Genomic DNA, 19,510 nt, shown 5'->3' with positions numbered 1-19,510 from the left:
AGCTTTTTCCCTGAGATCAGGAACACGACAAGGATGCCCACTCTCACCGCTGCTGTTTAACATAGTGCTGGAAGTTCTAGCATCAGCAATCAGACAACAAAAGGAAATCAAAGGCATCAAAATTGGCAAAGATGAAGTCAAGCTTTCGCTTTTTGCAGATGACATGATATTATACATGGAAAATCCGATAGACTCCACCAAAAGTCTGCTAGAACTGATACAGGAATTCAGCAAAGTTGCAGGATACAAAATCAATGTACAGAAATCAGTTGCATTCTTATACACTAACAATGAAGCAACAGAAAGACAAATAAAGAAACTGATCCCATTCACAATTGCACCAAGAGGCATCAAATACCTAGGAATAAATCTAACCAAAGATGTAAAGGATCTGTATGCTGAAAATTATAGAAAGCTTATGAAGGAAATTGAAGAAGATTTAAAGAAATGGAAAGACATTCCCTGCTCATGGATTGGAAAAATAAATATTGTCAAAATGTCAATACTACCCAAAGCTATCTACACATTCAATGCAATCCCAATCAAAATTGCACCAGCATTCTTCTCGAAACTAGAACAAGCAATCCTAAAATTCATATGGAACCACAAAAGGCCCCGAATAGCCAAAGGAATTTTGAAGAAGAAGACCAAAGCAGGAGGCATCACAATCCCAGACTTTAGCCTCTACTACAAAGCTGTCATCATCAAGACAGCATGGTATTGGCACCAAAACAGACACATAGACCAATGGAATAGAATAGAAACCCCAGAACTAGACTCACAAACGTATGGCCAACTCATCTTTGACAAAGCAGGAAAGAACATCCAATGGAAAAAAGACAGCCTCTTTAACAAATGGTGCTGGGAGAACTGGACAGCAACATGCAGAAGGTTGAAACTAGACCACTTTCTCACACCATTCACAAAAATAAACTCAAAATGGATAAAGGACCTAAATGTGAGACAGGAAACCATCAAAACCTTAGAGGAGAAAGCAGGAAAAGACCTCTCTGACCTCAGCCGTAGCAATCTCTTACTCGACACATCCCCAAAGGCAAGGGAATTAAAAGCAAAAGTGAATTACTGGGACCTTATGAAGATAAAAAGCTTCTGCACAGCCAAGGAAACAACCAACAAAACTAAAAGGCAACCAACGGAATGGGAAAAGATATTCGCAAATGACATATCGGACAAAGGGCTAGTATCCAAAATCTATAAAGAGCTCACCAAACTCCACACCCGAAAAACAAATAACCCAGTGAAGAAATGGGCAGAAAACATGAATAGACACTTCTCTAAAGAAGACATCCGGATGGCCAACAGGCACATGAAAAGATGTTCAGCGTCGCTCCTTATCAGGGAAATACAAATCAAAACCACACTCAGGTATCACCTCACGCCAGTCAGAGTGGCCAAAATGAACAAATCCGGAGACTATAGATGCTGGAGAGGATGTGGAGAAACGGGAACCCTTTTGCACTGTTGGTGGGAATGCAAATTGGTGCAGCCGCTCTGGAAAGCAGTGTGGAGGTTCCTCAGAAAATTAAAAATAGACCTACCCTATGACCCAGCAATAGCACTGCTAGGAATTTATCCAAGGGATACAGGAGCGCTGATGCATAGGGCCACGTGTACCCCAATGTTCATAGCAGCACTCTCAACAATAGCCAAATTATGGAAAGAGCCTAAATGTCCATCAACTGATGAATGGATAAAGAAATTGTGGTTTATATACACAATGGAATATTACGTGGCAATGAGAAAAAATGAAATATGGCCTTTCGTAGCAACGTGGATGGAACTGGAGAGTGTGATGCTGAGTGAAATAAGCCATACAGAGAAAGACAGATACCATATGGTTTCACTCTTATGTGGATCCTGAGAAACTTCACAGGAACCCATGGGGGAGGGGAAGGAAAAAAAAAAAAAAAAGAGGTTAGAATGGGAGAGAGCCAAAGCATAAGAGACTTAAAAACTGAGAACAAACTGAGGGTTGATGGGGGGTGGGAGGGAGGAGAGGGTGGGTGATGGGTATTGAGGAGGGCACCTTTTGGGATGAGCACTGGGTGTTGTATGGAAACCAATTTGTCAATAAATTTCATAAAAAAATAAAAAAAAAAAAAAAAACTGAGAACAAACTGAGGGTTGATGGATGGGAGGGAGGGAAGGGTAGGTGATGGGTATTGAAGAGGGCATCTTTTGGGATGAGCACTGGGTGTTGTATGGAAACCAATTTGACAATAAATTTCATATATTAAAATAAATAAATAAATAAATAAACATTAAAAAATTAAAAAATAAAATAAAAATAAAAAAAGAATTTGCATTTCCAAGGTGATGCTGCTGGTGTGTGCGTTTCACCTGAAGAACCATTAATTCAAGTTATATGAACTATATAATATATGGAAGCCTTTAGAGTAATGTATAATTTTTTAAAAAAAGATTTAGTATCGGGGCACCTGGGTCGCTCAGTCGGGTTGAGTGCCCAACTTCGGCTCAGGTCATGATCTCACAGTTGGTGAGTTCAAGCCCTGCGCCAGGCTCTGTGTTGACAGCTCAGAACCTGGAGCCTGCTCCAGATTCTTTGTCTCCCTCTCTCTGTGCTCCTCTCCCACTCACACTCTGTCTCTATCTCTCAAAAATAAATAAATGTAAAAAAAAAATTAGTATTTGATTTTAGAGAGAAAAAAAGAGACTCTTAAAAACTGAGAACAAACTGAGGGTTGGTGGGGGGTGGGAGGGAGGGGAAAGTGGGTGATGGGCACTGAGGAGGGCACCTGTTGGGATGAGCACTGGGTGTTGTATGGAAACCAATTTGACAATAAATTTCATATTAAAATAAAAAAATTTAAAAAGATCAAAAATAAATAAAATAAAAATAAAAAAATAAAAAATTGCCATCATAACCATTTTTACAGTTCAGTGGCATTAAGTACATTCACGTTGTTGTGCAACCACAACCACCATCCATGAAAAGCCTTTTTAAATCTTAGGATGAACACTGACTGGAATTTCAATTCTCAGATATCTACACAAGAGATCCATGTGGGATATTTACCTTAATAAGACAACCCTCATTACCTCTTCCAGGGAAGACTGCCTGACCCTGCAATGTTCTCCAGCAATGCATTCACTGGAGATCTGCCTAGATGCAGCTCTGCAGGTCTGCTGGCTCTGCATGGAATAGCTCAGTTTACACATCAGCGAGAGCATTAAATGTCTAATATGCTGGGGCACACAATCAGTTAAACGTCCGAGTCTTGGTATCAGCTCAGATCATGATCTTATGGTTTATAGGATCAAGCCCCCATCTAGCTCTGTGCTGACAGCCCAGAGTCTGCTTGGGATTCTCTCTCTCTGCCCCTCCCCAGCTCACACACACGGTCTCTAAACAAAATAAACATTAAAAAAAAAGTCTAACATGCTGTCAGGAAGCTTCACCGTTCATCAATATGGGAAATGGCTCAAATTACCTGCAATTTACTCAACTTCTGTGGCAAACTTGCCTCACTTTGGCATTCATAAAACAAATCAAGAGAGAGGAAATCGACGGTGCCCTAGAAATAAGTAAATAGGATCGTTAGAACATAAGCAATTTCAAGATAAAGTACTGTTCAGAAGTATCCTTTTTTGTTTCTCCTCCTCCTACTAAATGGATACTCCAAAGTGAGATTTTCCAGGAAAAAGCAGGTAGAGGAGAAGCTGGGACAGAGCGAGAATGTGTGGAGGCCTTGTGCCTGCATGTTGCTGGGAATATATCACCACATACTCAGCAAAGTGCTCTGCACACAATAAGTGCTCAATAAATGTATATGATTAAATGAGGGAATGACGGGGAGCCTGGGTGGCTCAGTTGGTTGAGCATCCGACTTCGGCTCAGGTCATGATCTCACGGTCCATGGGTTCAAGCCCCGCGTTGGGTTCTGTGCTGACAGCTCAGAGCCTGGAGCCTGCTTCGGATTCTGTGTCTTCCTCTCTCTCTGTCCCTCCCCTGCTCATGGTCTGTCTCTCTCTCTCTCAAAAATAAATAAACATTCAAAAAAAATTTTTTTTAAAGATTTAAATGAGGGAATGAAGTACTGGATGCCAGAAATGGTGGGTTTCCACCAAAGAAGTGAGCACTAATGGAGTCAGAGGCCAGAGCTGCCCTGGTCAGCCCCCTCCTCACAGCCGTCCCACTTTGCTGGGATGGAGATAGCGGAGCAGACACCCACAGGATCTGCAGTGATCTCTGCAGACCTACAGGGCTTTGGGGCTTTGTTTTAATTGTAGGCTATTGTCAATGGCCTACTGTCAGGCCACAGTTTTCAAGTCCACCCTAGTTGACCCTAGCTTGACCCATTGTATTATCCAAGAGCACAGCTCTTATGGTCCTGGACATATCTATCCCTCTGCACAGTCTCTGGCCTGCATATGTTCTAAGAACCTCAGATTCACAGTCTAAACACATAAAGATACCACTATGATTCCATCCCTGCCTTTCTCAGAAGTCATTGTATCCTTGTCATGACTAGATCAGAGTCTGTTATCTCTCCTTCATAGATCATCTGTTCCCTCGGGACACAGACCCTTGATAATGGCATCTGATGACAACCAAGTGCACCGTGGACCTTTGATAATTGACTCATCACTAGCTCCCTATGGCTTTCCAGATCAAGTCTCATCCGTGTTTACCCAATAGCCTACATGCTTGCTCCACTTTGGTGGGTACCACCAAACCCCTTCCCCACCCCCTCTCAGCTCTTACTTTTGTTTGTCATTTCTGTACAACACATAGTCGCTTAGTTCCCAGCCTTGAAAGTCATTGCAGTGGAGGAAGATTTAAAAAGTAGAACCACTGAAGCATACAACTTAACACAGAGTGTTAGTAAATGCACCAATTACATGAAAAATTGCAGAAAGTTAGAAGTGCTATAAGGAAGTCTAGATCAGTGGTCTTCAAACTTACCTGGGGCTCACCTGGAAACTATGAAGACCCAGGACAGTCCCTCCACATTAAGCCTTGGCTTATGCATTTTACTAGCTCTCCAGGTGATTCTGGTACACAACAAGACTTGGAAAGTGCTGGTCTAAACAAAGGGCTATGTGTTCCAAGTGGAGAGAGAGAGCAAATCAAGTTGAGCAAGGGAGTATTGTTAAATGAGGCCTCCCGATGGAAAGTGTATGCACGTGTATGTCATAAATGGGTAGAATTTTGTTGGAAGAGATTTGGGCAAATCTAGGATAAGAAGCACACTGAATGGTGCATGCAAGACAGGGGGAAGAAAGCATAGCATATACACTGGGAAAAATAGGAGGGGAGACCCCAAGACAGCTTGAGTGAGCCACACCTGGAAGGCCCTGAAGGATTTGCACCAATTTCTCCCATCTGTGGCAACACATAACATAAAATTTACCAAGTTCACTGGCATTAGGTGCATTCACATTGTTGTGCAACCATCACCATAATCCATGCAACACATCTTTTTTTTTTTTTTTTAATGTTTAAATATTTTTGAGGGTGCGGGGAGAAGGAGGAAGACAGAGGATCTGAAGTGGGCTTTGTGCTGACAGCAGAGAGCCTGATGCAGGTCTCAAACTCACAGACCACAAGATCATGACCGGAGTCAAATGCCTTAACTAACTGAGCCACCCAGGCACGTCCATGCAATGCATCTTTGAATCTCAGAGTGAGCACTGAGTGTAGATTCCCACTAGGGAATTAATAAAAACTGGGCTCATGGAAACTCCAGAAGCACTGCATGGCATGGACTGGGGCAAAGAGACCAGTCCAAAGGCTATTGCTTGACAAGCACTTTTCTGATCAGCACTTTGGTCTCCTGAGTTCATAACCGATAGCGGTTATCACCCCTTGTAAATTAATTTAGATGGCATTCTGGCCATATGGTCAGCCTTGAAACTATTTTTTCAGAATCTTATCACAACTGGATTTTAAGTTCCTGAGATGGTAAATCTGAGGACCGGACCCTGACCTATGGGGCCCCCATCGTAGCACAGGCACCAGTGTCTGTCACATGGCACTGTGATATCTATACAGAAATCTGCAAAACTACAGAAATCAGCTATTTTTCCAGATGATTTTCCACACTGCACAGCAGCTAAGCTTACACAGGCCAAAGCTGTTTAATTCTCAGATGTTTTAACTTTTCTTATTAAAATTATAGTTAATAAAATTATAGTTAAAAAGTTATGTTCAGAGGAGGCAGAAAACAAGACGATACTCTAGGGAGTTTTGTTATTTAAAAAATAAAATAAAATAAGGGGCACCTGGGTGGCTCAGTTGGTTAAGCATCTGACTCTTAATAGTGGCTCAGGTTATGGTCTCATGGTTTTGGGGTCAAGCCCCACAATGAGTTCTGGGCTGACAGCATGGAGCCTTCTTGGGATTCTCTTTCTTCTCTCTCTCTCACTCTCTCTCTCTCTCTCTCTCTCTCTCTTTCTCTCTCTCTCTCTCAAAATAGATAAACTTAAAGAAACAAACAACCTTTACCTGTCCTTCTATCTCTTTTGCTATAAACACACCTCTCCTCTAATAAGCTATTTTGGACTCTTTTAGTTAAAAAAAAATCAGAGCAAACAGAAGCATTTGACTTATTTACATAAGCAAAAGCTGACACTAGACCAAGCAAGAGCTGGGACGCTATAAATGAGATTTTGTTTGTAAGGTAAACATGAATCTAGAGAATGGACAGCATTCAGAAGAGGCAGTTAATAAAAATGCCAGGCTAACAGATGAAAACTTCTCTAGTGTTCTAAAATGAAAATCACAACTTTCCTCAGATGTTGCAACTGCTATTTTGGGGTGCTGTCATCACCTTGGCAAGAGCACACGTGGACGGTTCCAGCAGGAGCTCCGAGACTGCTTCAGCTCGCAGGACCACAGAGAGTTTTCCTCCTAAAACCAACCAGAGAAACCAGCTGCAGGTGAGTGAGGCAGGATGCTGGGGCTGCAGAAGCTGCGTGGGGACTCATTTCCTGTTCCATGTTCACTGACTTTAAAAATGATTTCTGAAGAAATCACTTAACATGACTTTACCCTAGCTGAAAGATTTTAGATAACAAGGTGCCTTTAAAAACAAAACAAAGTCCCTTTAGAGAATGTTTCATCTAAATCAGGACTCAGAAATGCAGGACACTTGTCTTTTAGAAGAATAAAAGCAGGGCAGGCTGGGTGGCTCTTCTTGAAATTAAGAGTCTCTTGATTTCGTCTCAGGTCATGATCCTGGGGTGGTGGGATCCAGCCCTGTGTTGGGCTCCACACTGAGCATGGAGCCTGCTTGGGATTCTCTTTTTCTCTCCTTCTGCCCCTCTCCCTCACTCTTTCTCTTCTCTTAAAATAAAACAAAATAACACACACACACACACACACACAAAGAATAAAAGCAATTACCCTGCCCTGCCCCTCCAGTGTAGAAGGTGGTGAGGTGAGAACTGCTTCCTCACTTTGTTTGTTTAACACTTTCTGCTGTTACCTGGTCCTTATTCATTGTCCTGAACATCAGTTCAGCCCCTCCTGTGCATGGAGGGGAAAACGAAGGAACTATAAACACCTGTAGCGTGTACCCACTTGATTTGATACTTGATTACCTGCAGTGGTGCTCAGCAGTTGTGTGCGTCCAAATCCCCTGTGTGCTTGTCAGCAGACTGGGGCGGGCTCTGCAACAGTGCACTTTAACAAGCTTCCCAGGTGCTCCTGACCCTCGTCCTCAGACCACCACTTGAGAAACACGGCTGCGGAGGAGGGGTTCCTCAGCCGTTTGTATTGCCAACTGACTCTTTCATGCGCCTGAGTCTTTATCTCCCCCTGGATTGTGTGCTCGCTGAGGAGCAAAATTTAAAACATTAATCACTCCAGATAGCAACTTCAGCACTGGGTGCATAGCAGACCTGTGGTTTGGAAACGCTAAACGAAAACCAAATAAAATCAGAGTTTGAGAGTTAAACTGTAAGGCTGTGTGCTGACAATGAAACCACCACTAACAACTACAAAAGTGCTTTTTTTTTTGTAGTTATCTTTATACCCAACGTGGGGCTTGAACTCATTACCCAGATATCAAGAGTCGCAAGTTCTTCCAACTGAGCCAGAAACAGGTGCCCCAAAAGGGGCTTATTTTGATAAACGTGGTAGAACTTTGAAATCTCCTAAGCAGGGAATTTCACTTAGAGACATTTAGTCCTCATTCTGATAAGATAACGCTATTTTCTAGTTACTCAAATGATTGTCCCTAATGGATCCATTTCACCTTTCACCGATTTCTATTCTTCATTCTATCGTCACATCAGCACACATGGAACATAAGTTCCCAGCTTGTGCTTAACATCTTAAAATGTACAATCATCTGTAGGCCAAAGAAATGAAATAAGAGTACAGTTGATCCCTAAATAGAATGAACTCACAGATTTTTAAAAAAAAATTTTAATGTTTATTCATTTTGAGAGAGAGAGAAAGAGAGAGAAAGTGTGTGAGCATGAGTGGGAGAGGGGAAGATTGAGAAGGAGACACAGAATCCAAAGCAGGTTCCAGGCTCTGAGCTGTCAGCACAGAGCCCGATGTGGGGCTCAAACTCACAAACCGTGAGATCATGACCTGAGCCAAAGTTAGATGCCCAACCGACTGAACCAGCCAGGCACCCCATAGATAATTTCTAATTGACTCTGCAAGCTGCTTTTAGAATTAGAGTGAACAAATGTACTTGAAGTTCTAGAAATTCTCATGGTTCCCAACCTATTGCCAGTGCAAGCATAAACTATACTTTTTAACATACTGTCAAATGCAGATTACTCAAAACCAGATTCTCACGTGAAGCTTGCAGTTCATGTTTTCTATGGAACTGAAAGGGGGATAATTGCTCTGCTTTAGGAAAATTTATCTTGCATTTTTTTGTTGGACATAATTAAACAGGTGTTCATATGTCTATGAACTCAAAGACATGAACAGGTGTTCATGTGTCTAGCTCAAAACTGGTATTTGCTGTGGGTTGAGAATGAACTGTTGTAAGCCTGTGTAGAAAACCACTGCACAGCATTGTGTAAATTCCCATTCCTCCTATGCGTTGCTGGACCTCGCTAAAGGATAAGCTCACCTGTTTCCACCATAAAGGGAAGTTGTTCCACTAAAAACCGTTGCGGCTGTTAATAAAAAAAAAAAATAGCCCCCTTTCCTCTTGCTCCTTCCCTTGTTGCCTCAAATACTCCAATAAAAGTAATCTGGCCAATATTGAACTGCCAATATCAATGCTTCAAGCTACTACTACTGCTTGGGCAGGCAGGTAATACTGGTGTTATCCTGGGTTGTGTCCCTGTGTTGTGCAAGTGGGGGATGTTGTGTACAATTCTGCTCTTCCCACAAGAGGAATGTTCCCACTCTCCCAGCCTCCAACTCTCTGTCCGAATCCTCTCTTCTACTGAATCCTCCCCACTGGCAGCACATTGAACACACAAACAGGAGGTTTATAATAACAGATATAGAAAGATTAGAAAAGAAGAAAAGAATTTTTCAAAAATTTTGGTAAGTATATATATATATATGTATATATATAAAAATTTACCCTTAAAAATTTTAAGTGTACAGTTTAGGCATTAAGTACATTCACATTGTTGTGCAGCTGTCACCACCATCCATCTTCAGAAATTTTTCAACATCCTAAACTGAAACTCTATATTCACTGGGCAGGAATTCCCCATTCCCCAGACCTCCTAACCCCTGGTAACTACTATTCTACTTCCTGTCTCTGTGAATTTCATTATTGTAGGTCCTTCATGTAGATGGAATCATACAATGTGTGTCCTTTTGTGACTGGCTTATTTCACTTAGTATAATGTCTTCAGGGTTCATCTACATTATAGCAGGTGTCAGAATTTCATTTATTTTTTTTCTTTTTTTAAATTTATTTATTTATTTATTTATTTATTTATTTATTTATTTATTTATTTATTTTTGGGACAGAGAGAGACAGCGCATGAACGGGGGAGGGGCAGAGAGAGAGGGAGACACAGAATCGGAAACAGGCTCCAGGCTCCGAGCCATCAGCCCAGAGCCTGACGCGGAGCTCGAACTCACAGACCGCGAGATCGTGACCTGGCTGAAGTCGGACGCTTAACCGACTGTGCCACCCAGGTGCCCCTCTTTTTAAGGCTGAATAATATTCCATTGTATAAATAGTACATTTTGTTTATCCATTCATCCATCCATGGACATTTGGGTTATTTCCACCTTTCAGCTATGTAAATAACACTGCTATGAACATAGGTATAGTATAGATACCTGTTCAAGTCCGTGCTTTCAATTCTTTTATGTATGTACACCCAAGTGCTAGATGATAGAGTAATTTTATGTTTAATTTCTTGAGGAACTGCCACATTCTTTTCCATAAGGGCTACACCATTTCACAGTCCTGCCTGCAATGCATAAATGTTACAATTTCTCTATATCTCTACCAACACCTGTGATTTTCTGCTTTTTAAAATAATAACTATTCTTATGGGTATGAAGTGCTATCTTGTTGTGGTTTTCATTTGCTCTACACAATGATTGAGCGTCCTTAATAATTGAGTTAATCTTTGTATATGATACAAGGTAAGAGTCTAACTTTGTTCCTTTGCATGCAGATATTCACTTCTCTCAGGAACACTTGTTGAAAAGACTCTTTTCCCCACTGAAAGGTCTTCACACTGTTGTAGAAAATTATTTGACCATTTGGTAAGGGTTTATTTGTGGGCTTTCTATTTTATTCCATTGGTGTATATGTCCATCCTTAAGCTAGTACCACACTATTTTGATTATTATAGCTTTGTAGTAAGTTTTGAAATCAGGAAGTGTGAGTCTGCCAACTTTGTTTTTCTTTTTCAAGAATGTTTTGGTTATTTGGGGTCCCTTGAGATTCCATATGTATTTAAGGATGGATTTTTCTATTTTTGCAAAAACTGTCACTAGGATTTTGATAGGGATTTCAATGAATCTGTAGACTGCTTTGGGTAGTTCTGGAATTGCAACAATATTAAGTTTTCCGATCCATGAACAAAGGATGACTTTCCAGTTATTTTTGTTTCCTTTACCTTCTTTCAGCAATGTTCTAAAGTTTTCAGTGCACAAGTCTTTTGTGTCCTTGGTTAAGTTCAGAAAAGAACTTTTAAAAACTACTTATTAGAGTGAGCATAACTCCCAGTCATTAAGTGTGAGCTGTGTATGGTGACTTCTTTCCAAAGAGTGCAGTATGGAAAGGAGGAAAAAATAATAACTTTACAGTGGAGATACATGAAAAACACAACCTCAACCAGGTGATCAAGGTCAATATTAACAGTATAAATCACATTGATAGTCTGTATCCTTGATATATGATGAAAATAACACTTTATTCTGTAATCTTCCTCCCTAAAACCCATAATCTCAACCTATTCATGAGAGAAACATCAGACAAACCCCAATAGAATTGGCAGTCACAAAAGATGAAATATTAAATTCTTCCATTCATATGAAATGTTCAGAACAGGGAAATCTAGAGATACAGGAAGTTAATTAGCAGATGCTTAGGACTGAGATGGGAGAGGAGGATGGAGATAGTAAGATGATAGTTCCAGCCCCATGCTGGGTATAGAGACTACTTAAAAATAAAATCTTTATACATATTCACAAAGCTGTATGACAATATCTACTAATTCCAAAACATTTTCATCACCAAAAAAGAAATTCCTTGGGGAGCCTGGGTGGCTCAGTTGGTTGAGCTCCAGACTTCAGCTCAGGTCACGATCTCGTGGTTCATGGGTTCAAGCCCCTCATTGGGCTCTGTGCTGACAGCTCAGAGCCTGGAGCCTGCTTTGGATTCTGTGTCTCCCTCTCTCTGCCCCTCAACCACTCACACTCCGTCTCTCTCTCTCAAAAATAAATAAACATTAAAAAAATGTTTAAAATAAATTCATTATCCATTAGCTGTCACTTCCTGTTCTCTTTTCAAGCCCTAGATATAGCCTATCTACTGTAGTGTCTCTATGCCTCTTCTGGAGATTTAATATAAATGAAATCATATAATATGTGGTCTTTTCTGATTGGCTGCTCTCACTTAGTTTAATGTCTTCAAGGTACATTCATGTTGTGGCACGTATCATTTCTTTTTGGGTAACTAATATTCCATTGTATGTATATGCCACATGTTGTTTATCCATCAACTGAGGGACATTAGGGTTGTTTCCACTTTGGGTTATTATAAAAAATGTTGCTATGAATGTTTGTGATAAGCTTTCTTCTAGACATTTGTTTTCATTTCTCTCAGACATACTCCTAGAAGAGAAATTGTTGAATCATAGGTAACTCTAAAGTTTATCTGTTTCAAGGGGTTCCTGACTAGCTCAGTTGGTAGAGCATGCAACTCTTGATCTGGGGGTAGTGAGTTCAAGCCCCATGCTGAGTATAGAGATTACTTAAAAATAAAATCTTTAAAAAAATGAATCAAAAATAAAGTTTATCTGTTTGAGAAACTACCGGAGTGTTTCCCAAAATGGCTTCACCATCATTCATTCCCATCAGTGGTATGGGTCCCAGTTTCTCTACATCATTGCCAACACTTGTTATTGTTTGTTCTGTTTTTATTACAGCCATACTGGTTGACGTGAGGTGGTATTCTGTTTTAATTGTTGGATTCAGAGGTCACTCCCTGGGCATTTTTATAGAATTTTGTGCTTTTTTTTAAAAAAGCAGTTGAGTAATTTTTTATAGTATTTTGCTTTTAACCAACTTATGTTATACAACTGTTTTGTGTATATTAGGTGATATATTTGAAAAAGAACAATAAGGCTATGGGATTGGACTAAAAAAGGAGTGGAAAATAAGAGAAAGAGAGAAAGAAGGAAAACCACCTTTTGGAATAAGAAGGAGACTGAAAAAATAATTTACTTTGTGTCCTGCATTATATTGGGGTAGATAATCTAGTGATATTGATGAAACACAAAATGAAGGATGGAAGGAATGAGCAGAAAAGGAAAATATGAGCTCAAAAAAGAAAGTGTTTAGTAACCTGATGAAACTTAAGAATGGAATCTACAGACATTTTAATAAACATGTATATCTACTTTATAATCAAAATAATTCTAGGGAGTCTGTCCTCAAAACAAGATAGATTTTCCTTTGTTTGAGATGGACCAAGTTCAATCTTGCCTTCTTTCAAAGTTCATTTACCCAGCACTTCTTCAGTAGAATTACAGCCAACAAATATTTATGTGCTCACTTGCCCCCAAGACGGGCTTTCCAAAGAATGCAGTTTCAAATTCAGCCTCTCCTCATCTCCTACCCTCTACCGAGAGCTCACTAAACTGACTGTGGCTTCTCACTGTCTCCATGCAGGGGCTTTAACCTCTTCCTGGAATCCTCTTTTCTAATCCATTTGCTTGCTCCTTCCCTTGGCTTCCCTGAGCACAGTATTCCTGACACCCCTATCTGAACCAGCTCCCTCCACACTCATACTCTTTCTTCCCTTGCCCTGCTTTCATTTTTAACATAGAAAAATGTTTAATCTCTCTATAATCAAATACGTGCCAGTGAGGCATATAAGGAGATAATAGTTTTCAGCTGTCAAATTACCAATAACAAAATGATTATATCATTGAAGACAGGCTGAGTAGGGTCAGAAAAGTTTTATAACTGTTGGTATACGCTATTACAGTGTTTCTGGAAAATAATTTAGCAACATGCTTTAAAGTCTTAAAGAATGCACATTTTTTGAACAAGTGATTTCAATTCTAAGAATCAGAAAGAATTTACTGAATGGAAGGTAGACAAAGATTTATATATAGGAATGTTCATTGCAATGTATTTTGTAATGTGAAAATTAAACATATATATATGACATATATAAGTGAGAGAAATATTTAAAACTCTATGATCCGTTCATAGGTGGATTTTATATTTATTTTTAATAAAATTAGAATGTACTCATAAAATATCTAAAGTTTAAAAAGTAGAATATACAAGTATGCATTATGTTATATACTATGTATACAAATATACATAGAGTATATAATAAAAAACAGAAAGCATATATAATCCAAAACTGGTTCTTAAAATTGGTATACCTCAGATTCGCCTAGGAATTTATTAAAATCACAAATGTACTCATCCTGCCTAAACCTACTGAATCAGAACCTCAATTACTTATGAAGCAGGAATATGGACAATTGCAATTACTCTCTCCTCACTACCAATCAGTATATCGTTATTTTATCTTTGTAGTTGTCTTCTCTGCTGGAATGTAAACTTCAGCTAGAATGCATAACTTGCTTTGCATGAGAAAAGGGGGAGACTGAGGGAAGACTGGCAATCCTGAAGCCTTGGAGAGGCAGGGAGGTAGGAATGGAGTAGGAAGGACAGGAAGATACTCTCACAGACTCGAGACTGGAGAAGGGGTGCTTAAAAGACATTTTTCAAAGGAAATGCTGGAACTATGCAATATAAACCACCCCTGCTTCTCTCCATGGGAGTATCTTCAATACAGTATTAATTTCTCACCAATGAATACAAAAGACAAGACTACTGAAGAGGAAGAAATGCCAAGTCCTGCTTTAAGGAGGAAGGGAGAAGGTGGGTCAGCCATCAGGGTTGTGTGTACTTACCTTGAGAAGCATATTTTTCATGGTAAATCTCATAGGCTTTTCTGTGGGCATCAGTGAGGGTCTGGAGATGTGAAGGTCTTGATTCCTGGTGTGGAAACTCTTTTATCACCTCCTCCAAGTCACTAAACGTGAACCAGATCTTAACCAGGTCCCCAAAGGAGTGGAAGGCGAACGTGGCATAGTCCGCAAAGAGATCAGCAAAGACTTCTCTTCTCTGGACGGTGCTGGCAGGAAGGGTCTGGTGATGCAGAACGACCAGGGGCTGAAGCTGTGCGGTCTTGAGAGTCTCAAGGAGTTGCCGGTAGCACTGCACTGTTTTGCTGTCTGGGTTCTTGGAGCTTCCTGTTGGGAGAAGTTGTGCCCATGGAAGAAATACTTTGTAATGGGTGATCTTACTGGCACGAACACTATTAAAGAACTTCGGCAGGAAAGCGGGCAGTGGTTGGCGACAAACATAAATGCTTCTGTCCTCTGCTGCAAAATTAGAACGCTGGTTTCCCAGTGGATCACTCAGGTTGTATAGCAAGTCATTGGTGAGAGGACCAGCAGCTGAAATGAATGTTCTATCAGATTCCCAATCTAATCCCCAGCACGAAAAGCTCAGGAGGACAATAAAGACTGAATTCCAGGCCAGCTCCATTTTCAAGGACCTGTTAGGAAGTACATGGAATCGTTACTTTATAACAACAGCCAGGTTGTAAAATGCTAATTGATTATTAACAGTTAATATTTAACTGCGTTATCTGTGATAATGAAATCAGTACATGGCTTACCAGTGTAATATCAAAAATTTAAAGACCATAAGAGATAACACAAAGACCTCAAACATTTCGCACAATTTAAGCAGATGAACCTGGAAAGTGTCTGAAGGAAAAAGTTCCCCGTGTTTTTTTTATTAATTACAAATTATTTTAAAATTTGTTTACACACAAAAAACTCATTTACATAACAGAACAAAGATTGCATCCCTTGCCAAACCTTTTTCCCCCTTAAAAATATATAAGTAAATGATGAACACATTGTGTAAAAGATTCAAATGTAAAAACGTAAAAGACAAACCTGCAAATTCCTCTTCCCCAACTCCCCTCACCTTCCTTGGGTAAGCACTCTAAACACTGTGTTTCCTTCCAGTTTTCTTTTTTTATGTAGCTGAATGGTTATGCAGGTTTAAATCTTGTGAAAGTTACTTAATTTCTCTGTGCCTCTGTTTCCTCATTGGTAACAATGATGAGTAGATAAATTGTGAGAATTAAAAGAGATCATTCTTCAGTGTGTTTGGAACAGTGCAACTCAACGAACGCTACATATACACAAATGCCAACATACATAAGTGTATAACATTTTAAACATATAATTTAACATATATGGGATTATACCTTATGTATTGTTCCTCAGATTTCTTTTTTCCACTTAACAGTTCTCAGAGTTCTGTCTATATCAGAAAATATAGACCCGCTTCTTTTTAACAGATGCATAGTACTCCCCATAAGGATGTACCCTAATTGAACCTCTCATATATTGAGTACCGGTTGGTTCTTAATTGTAATGTGTTGTAAATGAATCTTTGTCTACACGTATGACCATTTCTTTAAGACAGAGTCTTGGAAATTAAGTTCCTGACTCAGTGTTATACTACTATTTAGAATTTTGATTGAAACCCAAATAGTTATCCAAAATAGGCTTCATCAAATTTAAATCCTACCTAAAGTTTAGAGGTGTGCCTAAATCTGTGTTTTGCTAATACCTGTCATAAAACTTCACATTTTTGACACTTTGAAAAATGAAAATATTATCTCCTTGTCAATTTTTCATTTTTCTGCTTAAAGGGGGTAGTTAGCTATTCATGTTATATCATATATGTGTGGTTTATTTCTGGGCTATTTTGTTCCATTGATCTATGTGTCTGTTTTTATACCAATGCCATACTATTTTGCTTGCTACAGCTTTATAATATAGTCTGAAATCAGGGAGTGTGATACCTTGGGCTTTGTTTTTCCCTCAAGATTGCTTTAGCTATTCAGGGCCTTTTGTGGTTGCACACACATTTTAGAATTGTTCGTTCTATTTCTATGGAAAATACCATTGGAATTTTGATAGGGATTACATTAAATCCATAGATTGCTTTGGGTAGCATGGACATTTTAACAATGTTAATTCTTCCAATTCATGAGCGTGGAATATCTTCCCATTTATTTGTATCTTCTTCAATTTACTTCATCAGTGTCTTATGGTTGTCAGTGTACACATCCCTGATTATATTTATTCCCTAGGTATTTTAATCTAGGTATTGCATTTGATACAATTGTAAGTAGATTGTTTTCTTAATTTCTCTTTCTGATAGCTCATTATTAGTGTATAGAAATGCAACACATTTTTGTATATTGATTTTGTATCCTGCAAGTTTGCTGCATTTGTGGATTCCTTCCAACAGTTTTTTGGTGGAGTCTTTAGTTTTCTATATATGATATATCATCTGCGAATAGTGACAGTTTTATACTTTTCTTTCTGATTTGGATGCCTTTTGTTTCTTTTTCTTGACTAATTGCTCTGGCCAAAGCTTCTAATACTGTTGTTGAATAAAAATGGTGAAAGTATACATTCTTGTCTTGTTGCTGACATTAGAGGAAAAGCTTCCAGCTTCTCACCATTTGAGTATGATGTTATCTGTGGGCTTGCTGTATATGGTCTCTATTTGTTGAGGTATGTTCCCTTTGTACCCACTTTTGTTGGGTTTTAATCATAAATGGATGTTGAATTTTGTCAAATGTTTTTTTTTTCTACATCTACTGAGGTGATCATATGATTTTTGTCCTTCATTTTGTTAATGTGGTATATCACATTGATTTGCAGATGTTGAACTATCCTTGCATCCCTGGAACAAATCCCAGTTGATCATGGTATATGATCCTTTTAATGTATTGTTGAATTTGGTATACTAATATTAAAGATTTTCATACCAATGTTCATAAGAGACATTGGCCTATAATTTTTTCTTTTAGTGACTTTGTCTGATATTGGTATTAGGTTAATGCTGGCCTTATAAAACAAGTTTATAAGTGTTCCCTCCTCTTCTATTTTTTGGAAGAATTGGAGGGTTGATATTAATCTTTAAATGGTTGGTAGAATTCATCCTTGAAGCCATTTAATCCTGGACTTTTGTTTGTTGGGAGGTTTTTGATTATTGATTCAGATCCCTTACTAATAATTGGTCTGTTCAGACTTTTTCTTTATGACTCAGTCTTGGTAAGTTGTATATTTCTAGGAATTTATTTCTTCTAGGTTGTTCTACTGGTGTACAATTGCTCATAGTAGTCTCTTATGATGCTTTGTATTTCTGTGGTATCTGGTAACGTCACCTCTTTGGATTTGAAGTCCTCTTTTTTTCTTGGTGAGTCTAGTTAAAGGTTTGTCATTTTTTTCTTTTCAAAAAACCAGCTCTGTTTCTTTGAGCTTTTTTTCTATTGTCATTTTAGTCTTTATTTTATGTCCTCTGTTATTTTCTTCCTTCTACTAACCTTTGTTCTTTTCTAGTTCTTTGAGATGTAAAGTTAGGTTTTCCTTTTTTTGTTTTTTGAGAGGGCACGTGTGAGCAGCGAGGGAGAAAGAATCCCAAGCAGGCTCCACACTGTCAGCGTGGAGCCCTATGTGAAGCTCAAACTCACTAACCGTGAGATCACGACTTGGGCCCAAATCAAGAGTCAGACACTTAAACTATTGAGCCACCCAGGCCCCTAAAGAGTCAGACCTTTAGAGTCAGACACTTAAGAGTCAGACACTTAAACTATTGAGCCCTAAAGTTAGCTTGTTTTTCCTGAGATGTTTGTTTCTTAACGTAGCTATTTATCCCTTTAAAGTTCCCTCTTAGGGAGCACCTGGCTGGCTCAACTGGAAGTATGGGCCACTTTTGATTTCGGGGTCATGAGTTCAAGCCCCACATTGGGTGTAGAGATTACTTATATAAATAAAACTTAAAAAGTTCCCTCCAAGAACTGCTTTTGCTGGGGTGCTTGGGTGGCTCAGTTGGTTAAGCACTGGACCCCTGTTTTTGGCTCAGGTCATGATCTCACAGTTCATGAGTTCAAGTTCCACGTAGGGGTCTGAACTGACAGTGTGGAGCCTGCTTGGGATCTGTCTCCCTCTCTCTGCCCCTCTCCTGCTCACGCTCTTGTTCAAAAATAAACATTAAAAAAAAAAAAAACCTGCTTTTGCTGCATCCCATAAATTTTTGTATGTTGTATTCCCATTTTCATTTGTCTCAAGATACTTTAGAATTTATTTCTTCTTTGAAACTAGTTGTTTGGTAGCAATCTCCATATATTTGTTGATTTCCCAGTTCTCTTTTGTAACTGATTTCTAGTTTCACACCATATTATGGTCGGAAAAGATACTTATTTCAATCTCAAATTTATTAAGACTTATTTTGTGGTGTAACATATGATCTACCCTGGAGAATGTTCCCTGTGTGCTTAAGAATGTGTTCTGTTACTTTTAGATAGAATGCCCTGTCCTGTATATGCTTGGTAAGTCCATTTGGTCTAATGTTATAGTCAATGCTTCCTGGGGTGCCTGGGTGGCTCAGTTTGCAAAGCATCAGACTCTTAATTTTGGCTCAGGACATGATCTCACGATTTGTGAGATTGAGCCCTGCATTGGGCTCTGTGTTGATAGCGCAGAGACCTGCTTGGGATTCTCTGCCCCTCCCCTGCTCATATCCTCTCTCTCAAAATAAATATACTTAAAAATATTGTAAAGACATTGTTTCCTTATTGATATTTTGTCTGGATTATCTATTCATTGATCACAATAGGTACTGAAGTCTCCTACTATTATTGTACTTCTATTTCTCCCTGTAGGGATGTTAATACTGTCTTTATATATTTAGGTATTCCTATAGCTGTATTTGCACATTTTC

General features: G+C 39.2%; 1 protein-coding gene across 1 annotated transcript in view; it reads right to left on the bottom strand.

Annotated features, from left to right (window-relative positions):
* LCT (lactase) overlaps nucleotides 1-15,238 on the bottom strand; it is a 57,703-nt gene extending 42,465 nt beyond the window's left edge. Inside the window, exons 1-3 of the mRNA XM_047873335.1 lie at nucleotides 14,599-15,238; nucleotides 6,816-6,895; nucleotides 3,474-3,557 (exon numbers count right to left, since the gene is read on the bottom strand). Coding sequence (XP_047729291.1) covers nucleotides 3,474-3,557; nucleotides 6,816-6,895; nucleotides 14,599-15,238 — 804 coding nt within the window. The remainder of the gene's footprint in view (nucleotides 1-3,473; nucleotides 3,558-6,815; nucleotides 6,896-14,598) is intronic.
* Between the last annotated feature and the right edge of the window lie 4,272 nt (nucleotides 15,239-19,510).

This window comes from Prionailurus viverrinus, chromosome C1, assembly GCF_022837055.1.
Source record: "Prionailurus viverrinus isolate Anna chromosome C1, UM_Priviv_1.0, whole genome shotgun sequence".
NCBI lineage: Eukaryota > Metazoa > Chordata > Mammalia > Carnivora > Felidae > Prionailurus > Prionailurus viverrinus.
Note: the sequence above shows the minus strand (reverse complement) of the source record. Positions and strands in the feature narration are given on the sequence as shown.